The following is a 17,824-nucleotide window of genomic DNA, read 5'->3' as shown; positions in this document are numbered from 1 at the left end:
GATTAAGGAAGCCCTGAGAAGCACCTGACTCAAGACAGAACAGGTATAATTTTTTGCTCACAGAACTACCGCTAGTGATAAACACCACTTCTGTTTATTGGAGAACAATTTTTCCCAATGAGATGGATAAGCAACAAATTCAGGGATTTTCTTTGCCTTTTTCTCTACTACATGGTTCTGCACTTTTACATTCCTTTGTCAGGTCACAAATAACCACTTTGTGTATTGCTCTGCCAGTGCCACCAGTGTTGGTCCCATAGTAAAACAATTTTGAAGATCACATCAAATGTGCAATCATCCTTCATATAAGGTCACAAGCACACTTTTCAAATTTTATTGGAAGTTTTGGTTCTTTCAGGTTTGAGATTAATCTATCGATAACGTCTAAAAAGGTGAACAATATTTCTATTGGTTCCTTCATGTAGTTCACGCTAGCACGTGAATCTATATATTTCCTCTTTTGTAGTCACTTGTGAGACACAGAAAAGCCCATGCAGAGTTTGATCTAGGTAATGCCTGAAGAGCAAAGTTTCATCTATTTGTAATCAAAATGGCAACAAAAGGACATCTTTCTGCTCCAGTGTTGTGGTTGCTTCTCCTCTCCATTCAGGTATCCCTGGGTAAGTACATACTTTATTTCACATAAGGTACTGATACAGGAAAAGTATGTAAATTTAGTATAAATAGGTTGTTATTCTATCAACCTCTAAGGCAAAGAGACAAGAAGGTGTTTAAATATGTTTCTGTCTTTGATTCAATCTCCTTGGTGGTCCTGAGATAAAGAAGCGTAAGCCATCTGTAAAAGTTTTGTATTTTACTGAGACATTCTCAAAGGAATTCAAGTCCAAGTCAAGCTGTAATGGAAACAAACTGGATATTCTTATTACTATCTTACCTCTCCTTCTGAACTGGTTGTAGACAGAATTAATAATTCCAGGTCTATGTTCAACATCAGTTAAAACTGTGTGGCTGTGCCCTGTGTGTCCAGTGGAATTTGACTGGGTAACACACCATCCCTTCAGTCACTCCTGTATATCTGCATCTTATTACTGTTTGTCTCTCTGCTCTTCTAGAGCTATATGTATATGTTTGAAGCTGGTAATGAGAGACAGATTTTGGAAATCTCTTTTTTTTGTCTCTACGCATGGAGGTGGTACTATAGCATTGTAGTCGTGCTTGCATCCCCATATGATGAGAACAAGACTTCATGGTTGATGCTTTGATGTAGCATGGCCCTGATCTTAAAGGTTCTCACCAGCTGTGTGGATGCAGTCACAGTCCATGCAGCAGGGAAGAGGAGGCACTCTTGACACACATTTTCACAATATGAAAGGTTTTTATTTAGACATCTTTCTGGCAATGCTTGAGTGTCAACTGAGCTGTACTGTAGAAATGAGAGTGAGTTTTCTGCCAACTTATTTTAATGTCAGGGAATAGTAACAGACTAACTGGAAGATGCAGACAGGGGTAGCTTTACCTTGACACCATCATCAGCACCTACCACCCTCATCTCTGCTCTGGAAGTACTTGCACTCTCCATGCTTCTAAAGACCACTGATGTTCCCCAGGCAGGGGCATTGTACCAGCAGTGCAGGAGGCACAACCCTCAGGGAATGAGCTGGCAATCTGCTGAAAACCTCCTCTTAGGGCCTGGGCACAGGAATGCATGGCTCATTTTCATCCCTTGTCTATGAGGAGAACCAGGTCTTCAGCCAGAGCAAGTAAAACTTATGCCTTCTTACCTTACCCAAACAGAACACCGAACCACTGAATTCAATGAAGGTACTTGTGGGACATGCTATGGTATATGAGGAAATACAAAACAATGCGTCTGTATGAATCATAAAAAATTCACAGTAGATTGATTACAGCAAATTATAGCTTTTATTAGGGAATATTTAAATCTGTTGATTGAGTTATGCTTGCCTCTGAATCCTCTTGCATGCTATTACATGTTGAAAACATCAGATATTGGATTATTTAAAAATTCAAGTGCAGAGAGGTCAATTAGTTAAGCTTGTTTTGCTCCTGGATATGGCTAATGGATATGGGTTATCTGATTCCTTTTAAAATGTATTATGAATTCAACTTTTCTTAGGATTCATTTATCTTTTAAATGTATAAATGTTTTAGCTAAGAAAACTCTTTTTTGGACTACATTCTTCAGAGTGTGGGTTGTTCTCCAGAATATTTTTCAGAAGTCTTATAAGACTTATTACAGAAAGATTATGTTCCTTCTGAGACAACATGTTGAAAGAACAAAGTGATTTTCGAGTTATCTGAGGCTTGTGCTAGGTATGTGAGAGATGTTATTATTCAGGAGACTTGAGGAAAGAGGACAGTTTGCAGAAAAAAAAGCTTTTGGAAGTTATCAGCTCTCAGTCACTTGAGTAACAATCCTTTTTTTATTTCTAAATCTATATGATAGGCAGAAAATTCTGTGGAAGTCCAGCAGTGTTAGCGAAGAGGTAAAACCTTTGCCTGTGTCATGGTGATCATGTGTCAAAGTCACATTGTCTGTGTCTAATAAAGCAGTGAAGAATCGGGCTACAGACCACATGAAGATGGAGGCAAAACTGCCTTCTAGTTGACTGCTGCTAATAGTTTAGTACGGATTAAGAAATGAAGGAGTGGTTAGTTACTGAAAGAAGTGGCTGCATTAGCACCAGTTCATGGGCTAAAACCGACATACTTGCAGCGCCTAGAGAGAAGAATTAGTTGACCTTACCATCCCTCTAGCAGCAGGCCTGGACCCTCTGGTCTCTCTGGTAGCCAACTCCTCCAGTTACCTCTCTCCCAAAGACACGTATACTTGGCTCACAGGTCAATTAACCCATGGGATAATCTAGCTTGATATACACTGGCAATCACATACTGACATGCCTTACCCTCGCCCACTCCAGTTGCTGGTGTCTGTTGTGGTGTGCTTTGTGAACCACACAGTGGGGACGTTACTCAGCATTTCCTAGCCCTGATAAGTCAGAAGAAGAGAAAGCTTGCCTGCCATTAGAAATAACTTAAATTTTAGCTGTGCAGTTAGGTCAAATTTGTAAATACAGAGAAAACTCCTTGCAAAAAAACCTTTGAGTTGAACTATTTAGAAAGGTGAACCAACTAAGTCTGATGTAAGAGTAAATTAAGAGCAATAATAATCTCATTAACCATATGTAACAGATAATCATGATCAGGCACTGTCCTTTCCATAATCTTGGTGTGTCTCTGTGCCTGAAGGTGCTGATGAATTGAGGCTGTCAAACGGAACCGGCCCCTGCTCTGGGAGAGTGGAAGTAAAACACGAGGAGCAGTGGGGAACTGTGTGTGATGGTGACTGGACCATAGAAGATGCTGAGGTTGTTTGTAAGCAACTACAATGTGGATCTGCTGTTCAGGCCCTTAATCGAGCTCCTTTTGGAGAAGGGACTGGACCAACATGGTTGTATCGAGTTGATTGCCGTGGTGATGAATCTGCTCTCTGGAACTGCACACATACAGGATGGGGTGCTTTTACCTGCCCTCATTACTTTGATATTGGAGTGATCTGCTCAGGTAAGAATTCATTCAGCCTTGTAGAATAGAAAAAAGATACGAGGCTGGGATCAGACTTTGTCCTAGTACTGCCTCCATTCAGCCACAGCAAGTTGCACCAGCACTAAGTCTTCTACTGACTATATGTGCAAGTCTACTTTGCCTGGGCACAGCAGTGACATAGAACGGACTTATTAAATGCCATAGAAGAGAAAAAGAAAATATTTGTTTCTATCACAGCTCTCGCAGGCAACAGGACAGCAGTACTAAACTTCTCTATGACCAGGAATGGGAGCTAAAAAAGCAAGTGTAGATGGAGAAGCAAGAAAATACAGTGTTATGCCATACAACTGCCTTTCTTCTTCAGATCTTCACATAAGCTAAGACAGGACAGTCTTCAATGGCAAACAAATCCAATATTTGGCTGCTTCTTCTGCAAGATGTGCTTGGTTTTGCTCTTCGGATAAAGCATGATTGCATGAGGTTTTTCCTTCCCAGCTTCAAACCTTATATTTGTCGGTTTTGATTTTTATAAGATTCCTGTGAGCCCATTAATACAACCTGTCTAGATCTCTGAATGGCAGCTTTGCTTTCATGGTTATCTCCCTCCACCCCCCAAAATGATAATAGTGTACTCCATCACCTCCTCCAGGTTGTTGGTAATGTCACTGAGCAGAACGGGTCCCAGGAAAGACCCAACAAGTGGTATTCCGCTTGCTGCCAGTCTTCAGGTAGAGTGCAACCCCCCAGTCACGACTCTCTGAGCCTGACCATTCAATCAGCTGTTTAACCATGTTGTCCTTCCACCCAGACTGTAATATCCTAGTTTTTGGACATAAGAATATTGTGCAAGACAGCGCTAATGACCGTGCTAAATGTAAGGTAAATTACATGAGCTGCTGACCCCTCATCCATAAATCCACTTTTATCAGACAATGCAATAAGGTCCCACAGCCATGATACACCCTCAGTAAATCCATGTTGACTCTTCCTATTCATCTTCTTGAGCCCAGAGATGTGTCCCAGGAAGATTTACTCCATAATTTTCCCAGGCACCAAAGTGAGGCTGATCAGCCTGTAGATCTTCAGTCTGTCTTTTTAGCCTTTTATGAAGATGGGTGCAACATTTCCTGTTTCCTCTTCCTGGAAAGAAGGAAGCTTTGGCTTCCTATTCATTTAAATAATGAAGTCTTGTGGACACACACTAGTAAATGACCATTTATTTCTCTCTTTAGGGGTTGCTACTTCTCAGTCATTGGTAGATGTTCAAAGATTCCCTACTTCTATAGCTTTCCAAGGACTTAATATTTTCACATACTAAGAAATAAGCAATCTCATACACCATTTTCTTTCTTGTCAGTGGCATAGAGGAATTGTCCCAATCATTATTTAAAAGTATCAGTGGTCCTCAGAGAAGTGACGTGACTTGCCCATGAAGGTACATGAAATTATGAAATTAGGTCAGTACAATCAACCTTTGATGCTGGGTTTCTTGGTGTTTTTTTTCCACAGGCTTCTCTGGTCTACGTCTGACTGGAGGGGACACTGCCTGCTCAGGAAATCTGAAAGTAAAGCAAGAAGAAACTTGGGCTACTGTCTGTTTTTCACACATTGATTTCAAAACTGCCTCTGTTATATGTAATGAGTTAGAATGTGGCCAGGCGGTGGATACCTTGAGAGGAACTCACTTTGGTGACAGACATGAACTGATCTGGCAAGAAGAGTTTCACTGTGTAGGGAATGAGACTCACCTTGCACACTGTCCCAGGAACCTACACCACACTAACACATGCTCTCATGATGCCACTGTTGTATGTTCAGGTGAGACTTTGGACTGGTGAACATATTTTAATTGTGTCCTATATGTCTTCTTCCTGTTAACCCACAGTTCAGAGCCTCTGCACACTCATTTCTGTGATCCTCAGGATTCTTGGATGCTTCCCCTATCACGCCTCAAGGGAGGCCAGGACGTTACAGAGAGCAGCCCTGCCATCTCTCATTCACTCCACTGAGAGTCTACATTTGACATGGGCTGTTCGAATCACTTCACTACTGCACCAGAGGCAGATCTCAAAAGGGCTGTAATTTCTTTTATGCTATTAGAGACATGCACTCAATAGTGCTGAGAATTCTTTACACAGCTTTCTCTTATAAATAAAAGGAGAAATGGCCAGAAAGGACAAGCAGGAATATGGAGAAATTAATTTATTTCCTGTGGTGACAGTGCGTATGTTAACCTCTGGCACTTCAGCTAATTAAAAAACTGGGAGAGGTATCATATCTCCAAAAGATTGAAGGAGGCACAAGTTACAAAATTCAGTTACTAAAAAAAAAGTTGTCAGAGGCCTAGATGACTTTAGTTGTGATTGACAGGTAACATCACTTAAGAACTCCATATGGTCATGACTGCTGGGGGATCTAAATACTGCTAATGTACTGTCACCCCCTTCAAAAGTGAAGATTAGACCTAGCAAACACAGCTTTTTTTCTGAGGCCACAATTTCAAAGGGGTAAACTAAGCATGGGGCAGAGCTTCTGGCAACACCCTGTCACAAAACCAGCCTGAATAAGGACTGCAGTTCATGTCTGTTTCCCAGTCAAAGGGCTACAGTCTGTTTCAAGACTGCCTTGGACACTGTCCCACTGGCCACAGTGACCTGGAGCACTGGCTGGGGAGCTGTAGCAGCCAAAAAGCTCATTTAAGGTATCTAACAGGTCTTGGCTCCTGTCCCTCTCTCTCAAGAGTCTCTGCTCAGAGCTGAAATCCAGCTCTCATTAGGGATACTATGCAAGGACCACGTAAAGATAGGAAGTAACAGTGTGAGAAGGCAGAGGGACTACACGGGGCTGGTAGCAGCACACCATAGTCCTACCCATGCCGCATTTAATTTATTATGAATATGCTGATGAGTATGGCCTGTTGTGTTCAGAGCCTTATGCTGGCACATGGATAAAAGCTCAGAATTGCACATTGTAGTTGCTGCTTGCTGGGAAACATGAGATGACCAACTACTGGGAGAGAGAGTGCTACTGGTAGCACTTATTCTGAGTTTCTCACAAGTAAGGTAGTGCCAGAACTGCCTCTGCAAGAAAAGATGTTGCAAGGTAGCAGCAGTACTGTGGGGGGAGGAGAGAGCAGAGCAGAAAAGGAGAGATTGAACTTAGAATCAAAAAGCTTTTAGTCATGCAGTGCAGGCTACAACATGGACAACACAGACTTTTATTTTCAGAACTGGCTTATCAACAACCTGCTTTCCAATAACCTGAGACACAGTGAGTGACAGTTCCTTGCAGCTAGTTTCTTGCAGCTTACAATTTTCAGTGCAATAGCACAAAAAAACCAAAAAGTAACAGCTAAGTTCCTTCATTCTTCCTTCAGGCTATGGCGGGTACAGGCTGGCAAATGGGAGTACCACATGTTCAGGGAGAGTAGAGCTTCTTCATGGAGGCACATGGGGAACCCTCTGTGACTACCTGTGGGATTTACCAGCTGCCAATATCCTCTGCCAGCAGCTGGACTGTGGAGTTGCCCTACTGATACCAAGTGGACAGTCCTTCGGGAAAGGAAATGGATCTGTCTGGAATGGCACATTCAGCTGCAAGAAGAATGACTCACTCCTGAGAGACTGTCCTGTGAGTGCGCTAGGTCATGATGAATGCCCTGCTGGAAAAGATGCTCGTGTGGTATGCTCAGGTAAGCAGTGGAAAGGTATAAGAGGAGAACTGAAAAACGCCTTCTTTGAGGAAAGATACCAACCCAAAATTCAGAGGGAGTCTGTGGAGTTATGTTCCATCTTTTGTCTGCTGCTACAGTAGTCAAGGTTGCACTTCATCTGTACCACAAGGTTGCTCTCTCTGACAGGCTCCTAGTGTCAGGGAACAGCAAGAGCAGGGCTGCTCCACAGGGTGGGATGAGCTGGGGGCAGAGAGTGAGGACAGCACAGGCAGAGTCCTTACCACCAAGGCACAGGCTAAAGCACTTGCAGAGGGGACAGAGGAAGGTATTGGTAATAAGGTCTATGGACAGTCCCAGACAAGTCAAAGCAATCAATCAAATGTAGGGTCCAGCTGGAGAGAACAGCCAGATATAGCAGGAGGCAAAACTGGAGACAGTTACACCTGCCACATACTTGAGACAAGGAACTGAATTCCTGGTCCAGGTTTAAGGCAGTCTGGACCAGCAGTCTGAGGATGCATAGCTGTAGGCCCTAGGTGAGGCTAGTCCAAACAATTAAGGTCTCAAAACCTAGTGCCCTGATTTTAAAAACAGCAAAGGGGACCAGATCCTGATTTCTAGTCATTCTTCTAAGTAAAACAGGGTGGACCGAAGTCTAATAATGAGTATGGAAGTTCCAGTGGCCCAGTGAAGTCATTTTTACCATTGAATGATAAGGAAAACTCTTTCCCATTTCCCAGTCACTTCCAGGTTGTGCCCAAGAGCACCTACAAATGTAAAGTTTCAGTACTCACTTTCTCTTACACTCAGGGTGTGCAGGGGGCAGGTTGGTGAACGGCACCACATGCTCTGGCATAGTGGAGATCCGCCATGAAGGCACGTGGGGAAGACTCTGCCACTCCCACTGGAATTTGCAAGCTGCCAGTATTCTCTGCCATCAGCTGAACTGTGGTTATGCAAAGTCAATCCAGATGGAAGACCATTTAACGGATTGGAATGGGCCTATATGGAGAGATGCTTTTCACTGTGAAGGGACAGAGTCCTGCCTGTGGGATTGTGCTCAAGTGACTTTGGGCAATCCAACCTGTTCAGCCAAAGAAGCAGCCACTGTAATTTGCTCAGGTAAGTCAGAAGTGCCCTTTAATGGGCAGTGCAACTTCAGACCAGAGCAGTGCTGGTGATCTCACTCTCACAAGCAAGTCTGGTATGTCAGCCTGTCTTTAATACTCTTTCTTTTCTTTTACCCAACCCCTCTAGCCTTTTGTTTCAGCATAGAAACTTGATTTAGTAGAGGGATTCACATTGTTTAGATGTACCTGACTCCCCACAGGATCTAATCTCTGAGCTGAGGAAGCCTTTCTTGCTTCCTATTGCAGACCCTTCTGTACATGAAAGCAAAGAAAGCCTTAGCACAGGCAGTCTCCTTAATTAGTGGTGAGAATTAATTTTTTACCAACATAGAAATTTGTCCTCCATATGTCTCCTGCAAGTTATCCATACTACAGTAAGAGCAGCAGATATTCTTCAATGTATTTTCCACCTCTCTTGAGCCCAGGTCCTGCTGAATCACTGAGACTCTCAGGTGGAGAGAGCCGCTGTGATGGGCGAGTTGAGATCTCACTCCATGGTGTGTGGAGCAGAGTCCTGGACGATGACTGGGACATTAAGGATGCTCAGGTGGTATGCAGACAGCTCCAGTGTGGAACTGCTGAGAAAGCCTATTACCTTCCAAAGTCTGAGCGAGGTATGGGTCCTGTTGGCTTAAGGAGTGTCCAGTGTACTGGAAATGAGACTCAGCTGATGCTCTGCAAGACCTACCAGTATCAGACAGTGCCAACCGGAGTTTCTGAAGATGTTGGTGTGATCTGTTCAGGTGAGTTACCGTGTGAAAGGTACAGAATGTTTCTTAGGGTTGGCTCCAGGCCACCCTGTGCTGTGGTCTCAGCAGATGTTACATATGCCTGAGTCTGAGCTTGATAGTTAAGGAAGCATGTGTAATTTACATAATGCTTTCTTCATCTAAATTTCTTAAAGAATTTATCTTCCAGAATCAAAAGGAAATATTAGAATACAGAAGCCATAAGATCACTAACTTGGCCATGATTGCCACACATTCTGATTGATATTTGAGAATTAAATAGCTTTTATTTTGTGACATTTCTGTATTTATAGATACCTGCAGCCTTTCTAAAGGATATTACGACTGTTTCTGCCCTTCTCTGATTTTGTCATCCATCTGTAACAGCAACTGTCTCTGTCTAACTAAACGAGTATAAATAGAGAATAGCTTCTCTGGCTTTAGAAGAAAAGGTGACCTCTGCATATACTCAGTATGATCAGACACTCCTCCTTGTTTGAAACATCTCACAGGAATTATTCAAACATTTACATGATGGAGGAGTAGGCCTTTCCCTTTATACAATTTTAGCCTCAAACAAGTTTGGCCTAAGCAAGCATAGCAGAAGATTTGTAATATAACAAAAACATGATGTCTTAAAAATATTTTAAAAAGACAGCCATTCTGCTGACCTGTGCATTTTGGTTGTGTTGCAGCTTGACAACTGGCTTTTCCTCCTACAGGTAGCAGACAGATCAGGCTGGTGAATGGAACAAAGCGCTGCGCTGGGAGAGTAGAGCTTTATCATGATGGTATCTGGGGCACCATCTGCGATGATAATTGGGATCTATCAGATGCTAATGTTGTTTGCAAACAACTTGGATGCGGACATGCCATCAAGGCATTTGTCTCTGCTCACTATGGCAAAGGGTCAGGACAGATCTGGCTGGATGACGTGAATTGCACTGGGGCTGAATCTGATCTCTGGGCATGTCCCTCTAGGGCATGGGGCCAGCACAACTGCCAACACAAAGAGGATGCTGGAGTCCTGTGCTCAGGTGTGTTTGGAAAACCCTTTTCTGAGCTTGTGGGTTCAAACAGGAGGGTTACATGAAAGGGAAGCAGTGAATAGTGGAGACTTGCTTGGACAGCCTCTTGCTGTCTTGATTACAAGCGTAGTTGGTCAGCATATCCTCCTGGTCCTACCAAGATGCAAAGGGTCTACAGAAGTCCATATTTTGCATTAGCACACACACATACACAAAATGTGTGTGGTGTGGTGGAATATTTGGGGAGTAAATTAGAGGATTTTGTAAAGATTTCCACAGCAAGGTGCTGTGTGCCCATTACAGTCAGTTGCAGCTCACCCTGAAGCCAATGAAAACAACCCACTGTGCACCAAAGCATCAGAAAATCAAAGTAGATTATGGTGGCTCTGCTCATGCATATTTAAGACAGTGGCAAGTTGCAAGAGAGAGGAGAAATGAAAGAGAAGTGGAAAAAGACACTGATGGGAACATGGCTGGAGATATGGTTTCCATACCAGACGAGGTATGTCTCTGAGAGGGCTATGGCCTGTGGATAAGTAACACTGGAACAGGTATGCTCCTGAAAGGACTGCAGGCTATGGAGGACCCACACGGGTCCAGGTACAACACCTGAAGGTAGTGCAGCCTGTTAGGGCCCATGATGGAGCCGGTACAAACTCTGAATGGACTGGAGCCTGTGGAGCATCCATGCTCCACAACACAGGTAGAACCAATACAGGCAGTTAGCACTGCAAAAAAAAAAAAAAAAGATTATATACATATGTCATAAGAAGTTTGTGGCACTGAGCATCCCAAGAGATGAGAGACACTGTTGGCACTGAATCAGAGCCACAAAGGAGCAGAAAATAACTACTCCCCTCTAATGCAAGAAGTCCTAGCTGCATCTGCAGAGGGTGTCTGAGTGCCACTGAAGTGAGTGCAGACAGATCACTTAAGTTATGCCCTATACTAGTTGTTCTGAATTTTAGGTTCAAGTATTCAATACTACTGAGGGAAGAGCAACCACAACTACATGACAAAAATGCCTACTGGCCCTTTGCCAATCAGCGCATATTGATTCAAGCTCTGGATCAGGATTAGCTGAATTTACTAAGTCAATGGCCAGCAATCAATAGTATGAGGAAGACTAAATGTCTTTTACTATAAAAGCCCTAGCATATGGTAATACATATCTGGATTTCACTCAGCACAGCCAAGTTCCTAGAAGAATCTAATTCCATTTTTATGTCTTCACTTCCAGATTACTTGGCTCTGAGGCTGGTGAATGGTAATGACTGTGCTGGGCGTCTAGAAGTTTTCTACAATGGGACATGGGGGAGCATTTGTTCCAATCGTATGACTCAACTCACTGCAGTAACTGTATGCAAACACCTGGGCTGTGGAGGTGGAGCGGAAATTGCAGAAGATTTCAAATACGGCAGAGGTTCTGGACCCACATGGTTGGACCACATTGAGTGCACTGAGCAACATAGCTCTCTCTGGCAGTGTCAGTCAGACCCCTGGGATCCTCAGTCATGTGATAACCGAGCAGAAGAGACCCACATTTCTTGCACTGGTAATCAGAAATACATTTGTATAGAATTGCCCAGATATTAACCTATGCAGACATAAAGGGACATTGCAGTAATTACCTTATGTTTGCTTGTTATATAGTATACATTATTTCTAGTTTCATGCAAATGGTAGACACATTTTTGTCTACATCCTTGACGTAAATGAGTGAATTAAAATTACATGATTGTCATGGAGTGCAGTTACCCAGTGGAAATCCTACGGGATTCCCCAATAGGATGGTGCCGTTGCATATTTTTTAAGCAAAAATCTATGATACACAAGTCACCCTGTGAGATCTGAGTTAGGATCAGACTTCTCAAGAAGTCTAGAGGCAGGTATGTGTTTCTAAATGCATGGAGGCATATCAGTGCACATGTACATGTGTGTACACATGTGCATGGTCATAGCCATGGATAAGTGCACAAATCAGTTTGGCTCTAAAGATCCACTTCTAATGCCTGCTCTTGTGACAGTATTCCATACCCCTGGGTATGAATATCTATATTCATATATATTCACTATAATATAAATGAATTCTAGATGACATTCGGATATCCTGAAAGGGATTGCAGCTGCCTCATGTGAGAAGAAAGAAAGCATAACCAACAGGAAGATTGTTTTACTTACAGCAATAGCCAAACAGCAATCCATCAAGAACTAAGCAGGCCACACATGTATTTCAGGAAAAAATTAACTTGATGGTTAATTTTCAGGCAATTTACACTCCCTTACTTTTTTTCAGAAAACAATTAAATTATTTACTTCACTATTTAAATTCTGCAGGAAGAAAAGAGGCAACATCTCCAGCCACTTTTGCTAAGTGTCCAAACTCTACAAGGTGTTCAGGTACTTTGACCTCTTTGTTTTTCCTTATTCGTCTCTCTGAAGCTTCCTGCTCTTTCAGTAAAACAGAAGGTTTCTGTGTTTTGCAGACAGGGAGAAGTTACGAGTCATAGGAGGAGAGGATGAATGTTCTGGCAGAGTGGAGATTTGGCACCAAGGTTCCTGGGGAACAATTTGTGATGACACCTGGGATGTGGCAGATGCTAACGTTGTGTGCAGGCAGCTCGGCTGTGGATCTGCTGTGTCTGCTCTGAGTGAAGCTGCTTTTGGGGAAGGGGCTGGTCCCATCTGGCTGGAGAAGGTGCACTGTAAAGGAACAGAGCTGTCTCTTTGGGACTGTCCTGCCAAGTCTTTGTTTGGCAAAAGCTGTGATCATAAGGAAGATGCTGCTGTGAATTGCTCTGGTTAGTGACTGGTCCTTTATTACACAGATCTGGGAAGGAGGCAGATAGAGGAGCATTACATCAGCTGTACTTCCCAGTGACCAGCCCTTTCATAATTTTGACTGCAGGAACACACAAAAGATATGACTTATGACAAAAGATATGACTGTTTTTCACACTTGCCTCTTCTTTAATGTGGACTCACTTTCCTTTTGCAGGTATGACAGAAACAACAGCATTACCCACTAGAGCAGGTAAATTCCTTCTTCCTTCTTCCCCCTTTCTTTCTCTCATCAAATGACAGTTTAACATCCGTGATATTGCCTAGCAGGTAAATCAGCAGTTTATTTCAGCTCACCAGAAAGCATCTCCTGCAGCCTTTTGTAAAGGAAAACCTAGTGGCACTAGCCCCAGCTGCCGAATTTTACCTGCTTGAGCAGGACCCACAACTGGGCAGCAGGTGACCTGCCTCACCCTGCTAGCATGGGCACAGGGTAGAGGAGCAGCTCTCTGGAGGAGAGAGCTCTCTGGGACATCTGATTCATTTCCTGTTCCTTTTTCATTTCCATTCAGATCCCCCTCGCCGCCCTGCAACAGACAGCACGAGACTTTCAATGCCTGTCATCCTCTGCATTATCCTGGGGACCCTTCTCTGCCTGGTCCTTGCCATTCTTGCTAGACAGATCCAACGTGCCAGGGCACAGCAGAGAGGTGGGTCCCTCAGGACTGGTATGAAATGCCTCCTTGACATGGCTGGCAAGTGTTTAGTTGCCTGGGGAGTTTGAGGGGATGGGTGACTGAGATGAATTGCATCTGTTGCCACACCAAGATTTTCACTCGCTTTCTGGTAGTGAAGTGGCCCAGCAGTGCTTATCCTCAGTCAGCACATCTTGGTGACTTTCTAGGTACCTACCTGGCTATGCTGCCCCTTTAGGGCACTTGTCCTTTTCAAGACCCCAACCTGAGTATGAGCAGAGACTGTGTGAGTGATCATTACCTTTTACTTTCAGACTCCAGACTATCCTATGACCCCTTCTCCGAGGCTGTCTATGAAGAGATTGATTATAATCTGATGAGGGAAAAGGAGGTCGTGACTTTCCTCTCAGGTCTGTGTGTCTTGCTCTTCTCAAGGGAAAGCTCTTTTTGGTGCCCCCGACCCCTGTCTGATACTTCGTAGCTCCCAAATCTACTGGAAAACTAAAAATTTCTAGATTTGAGGAGAGGAGTTTCTTGCCCAGTGGACTCTGCCCATTCCTCTCCTAAGGACAATTTGTTTTGTGCAGCCATAGACCATAGATCAGTATAGGTCAAACAAAACAAACAAACAAAAGCTTCTTGCTGCAATTATTTAAAGCAGGGACAAATAAAGGAATAATTTGCATCTCTCTGCCAGCAACTGTGCCCCCTGTAGGCTTCTTCCTGTGGATTGCTTTTCTCCCTTTGTGGCTTGTCTCCCCCACGAGCCATGAGAGTGTTATGGGACCCCTGAGGGATTCTTGGTTATTCCACTGTAAGCCTTGCAGGAGTAATGCTGACTGCCAAAGAATCTGTTGAACTTGGATGGTATTACCCTAGCCTGCTCTTTTTCTCATGATGCAGTCTTAGCAGTTAAGGAGAGTTTAATCTGATACCACATTCTTTCTCATTTGCCTAGATTCTTATTCAGAGAGTTCAAAAACAAAGTCACAGTTTTATAGAGGAGACAATGATGAAGAAAATGGTCCTGGAGCAACTCAAGGTAATGATCATACAAAGAAAGAGATCCCAGATCAGGGTAGTTTTTAATTCCAAAATTTTCATTATTAGTGATTAAAACTTTTTCATTGCTGCACGCCATGTGCTAGTGATGTTTTGATGTGAATCAAAATTTTCTTTTTAACTCTTGTGGTGGAAGAATGTCATACAATCTCATATACAAGTGCTAGTTTTCTCTTCTGTATGAGAAGTTTGAAATAGATGTGTGCTGATACTATTGCACACTCCACAGGATCCAGTCACAGGAATCCAACAATTCGATAACTGCTTCTCCCAGAAATTTCAACGGTAATAGCTTGTAAACTATTGCTTTATTTCTGAGAAAAATGAGGAGAATTAAGACAGAGGAAAGACATGCTCCAAATAAGAACACTGGCATACAATTTGAATAGGTTAGGAAATTTTAATCCAAGAGGTCTGAAGAAAATGTAGATTCCAAGCTGAGGGGTTTTTGTTTTGGTTTGGGTTTTTTTAAATTTGAAATAGCTGAAGGAGAGCAAGTGTTTGAAAAAGAGCTGAAATTTTCTAGAACTGATCAAAAAGCTTCTTTAGCTGCTGCCTGGTCTCCAAGAGATTAACTTCAAAAGGCACAAGCTGTTTTGGACCTCAGTTGCCCATATATCAGACTCTGCTGCATCATGTCCTTAATTTTATTATCCATTGCTTTTTTAATACTGATTTTTTTTTTTTAGTTAAAAATAAATTACAAGTTTTTTCTTACTTGTTTTGAAATGCTTATAAAAATGATAATTATTCCAAATAAGATCTCTTTTTCTTATTCAGATTGAGTATTGATTGTTACATAAAAAGTAAAACAGGAAGGTTTTAATTTATTTTCATGTTTATACACATATTATTTGTAAGTATATGTATATACCATAAAACTGTGAAAACTAACATTTTCTGAGGGATGGATTCCAGCTAAGTACAGACATGTCAGTATTAAAGCCTTGTATTGCTGGATCATCAGCTACTGCTTTCTCTAGTGGAAGAACTCTCCCTGTTATAGCTAATACCTGTACTGTTCCAGAGATCTCTCCACTGCCTGAAAATGCCCTGGAAAATGACTATGATGATGCGACAGAAGCTCCTGGACCTAAAGATGCTTCTCTTTACGGGCAGAATGAACAGGAAATCATTGGGAACCCTGGAGAAAGTGACAGAAACAAGGATTCACAGACAGGTGAGGCTAGAAGAGCAATGCTGTTAGTTTTTGTAATCTATAATTACTGCATTGAACTCAAAGATAATCAAGGTGGAAGGTACCTCAAGGGATTAGCTAGGTTTTATCTAACCACTATCAGGAAGAGTTGCCTTTACTAGAAGTGTTTAAAGTCAGATCAGTAATCTGTTTTCTGGAAACAGCTAGCTTGATCTTTGGATATGTGTGCATGTTATCAGAAGGCAGAATGACATAAGTATTTCTCAGGTCTTTCACAGTCACTCATGTCTAAGGTTCTGATTTCTAGAGGAGACAAATGACAGCTGTGCAATCATATAAATGGGTTTATACAATACAGAGTGTGCATTTATCTATCTCAAGTGTTCTTCCCTTCATGTTTTCAGACTGGAGTCCTAGTATGTTCCGAAACAGGACCCCTGAAGCTGAGAGATCTTCATCCCCTGCTCTTGAAGATACAGGCTATGATGACATTGAAGAGCTGGGATGCTGATAGAGACTGCTGAGCTGTACTGACCACTTTTGGAAATAAAACTCTTTTCATAAAATGCTAGTTCACTACTAGCAGAACCAGAACAACCTACACTTAGGATTAGTTTACATAAATTTGGATTATTCGTAGAGAAGTGATTACATACTTATAACATAAACAAACATGACTTTTAAGAAAATCTTTCAAATTTCCCTTATAATTTCTTGTTGCCAAGAATGCCTAGACACTTTTTGCTTTTATTTCTAAATATTGTAGTTGCAATTATTTTTCTACTGAGTTAATCTGTTAAATTATGATATTTTCTTATTAGAAACTGTTCAAAGATCTCTTCTCAAATTTATGTTTTTCCTCCCAGATACATGGGACACCTTTCTGGGGGTTATTATGAATGGAGAATGAACTGCAAGAAAATAATCAAAATTCTGTTTCATCCAAGTCTTTGAAAAAGGAATTCTTGCTGATTGCTTCTGCAACACCATCAACAAGGCCTGACAGGCATGCTGTGAGAGATGGAAGGAGAGAAACGCATACATCCATGTGATTTAACTGCATCATGCTATCTACTTTCCTGACTCACTAACAGAAAAACTGGGAAAGTAGAAATAGAGAGCGTTTGCAAGGAACAGGAAAAGGCAGCAGAAACTGACAGGGGCAACCAATTCTATGGCAGAAAAAGGTGTGGCAGAAATTTTATCCCTGTCAGAACTGTCTACATAGGACAGAATTTCTCCCCTCTGGTGGCACCAGGCAGTGACCAGGAAGAAGGAAACCCTGGAGCCTCAGAGATGGCAACAACTGATGTCATTGACATGATCCATTTAAGATGACTATTCCCCAGGTGACTGGGGTATATAATCCTCCCTGGGATGAGTGGACTGCTACTGGGAATGTGCTCACGGTGTTAAAATTTGTAGCCAAACTCTTACAACATTATGGCTGCACCTAAATGGGACCTGCACAAGGTCATTTTTGGGATAATTGGAGTAATTGTATTGAAAGCATATTAACAGAACACAAGATAAACAAAAGATGTAAAGTGGCTTAACTGTGGGATCTATCAAGTAAAATTCTTATTTTGGGGGATGAAAACAGATGCACACAGAATTATGTATAAGTAACAGATCACTTTGATTTATTAAATCAGAAACAACTAATCATTCATTGAGGCTAAAGAGTAGGATGAAAACCAAGAGAATAAGGCTAACACCAAGCTCATTACAAATCTATCTTTAAAGTTTTTTAAAAAATCAGGTACAAAAGGAAATTGTTGTTTGCGAGTGGAGTTACAGGTAGCACTGCTTGTTGCAGTCTGTGTAGCCAGCTGTCTAAGTGTCCTGTGTGTATGTACCTATGAATCTCTCTGGGACACACACTCGGGCTCTCTACTGGCTGAACTGGCACATGGGAAAGCAGTAGGCACATCCGTAGGCTCCAGTGGCCCGGAAAAAGGAAACCCCAGATGTCAGAGGATGTCTGAGGCAGTGACTTATAGCATCCGTTAAATTCACACTCTGCAGTGGTTTTGACCC

The 17,824-nt window shown here is 42.3% G+C and overlaps 1 protein-coding gene across 1 annotated transcript; it reads left to right on the top strand.

Moving 5' to 3' along the window:
• Nucleotides 1–550: 550 nt before the first annotated feature.
• LOC113951874 (antigen WC1.1-like) lies at nucleotides 551–16,310 on the top strand. The gene is made up of 15 exons (XM_027653425.1): nucleotides 551–620; nucleotides 3,232–3,546; nucleotides 5,038–5,346; nucleotides 6,905–7,219; nucleotides 8,012–8,323; nucleotides 8,757–9,074; nucleotides 9,782–10,096; nucleotides 11,328–11,642; nucleotides 12,425–12,487; nucleotides 12,574–12,888; nucleotides 13,086–13,121; nucleotides 13,441–13,578; nucleotides 13,878–13,973; nucleotides 15,632–15,805; nucleotides 16,189–16,310. The coding sequence occupies exons 1-15, from the start codon at nucleotides 551–553 to the stop codon at nucleotides 16,293–16,295; spliced, it is 3,198 nt and encodes a 1,065-aa protein (XP_027509226.1). The 3' UTR covers nucleotides 16,296–16,310.
• Nucleotides 16,311–17,824: the final 1,514 nt, after the last annotated feature.

The sequence above is a fragment of the Corapipo altera genome, unplaced genomic scaffold, assembly GCF_003945725.1.
Source record: "Corapipo altera isolate COAL_440 unplaced genomic scaffold, ASM394572v1 61, whole genome shotgun sequence".
Lineage (NCBI taxonomy): Eukaryota > Metazoa > Chordata > Aves > Passeriformes > Pipridae > Corapipo > Corapipo altera.
This window is presented reverse-complemented; position numbering and strand designations above follow the sequence as displayed.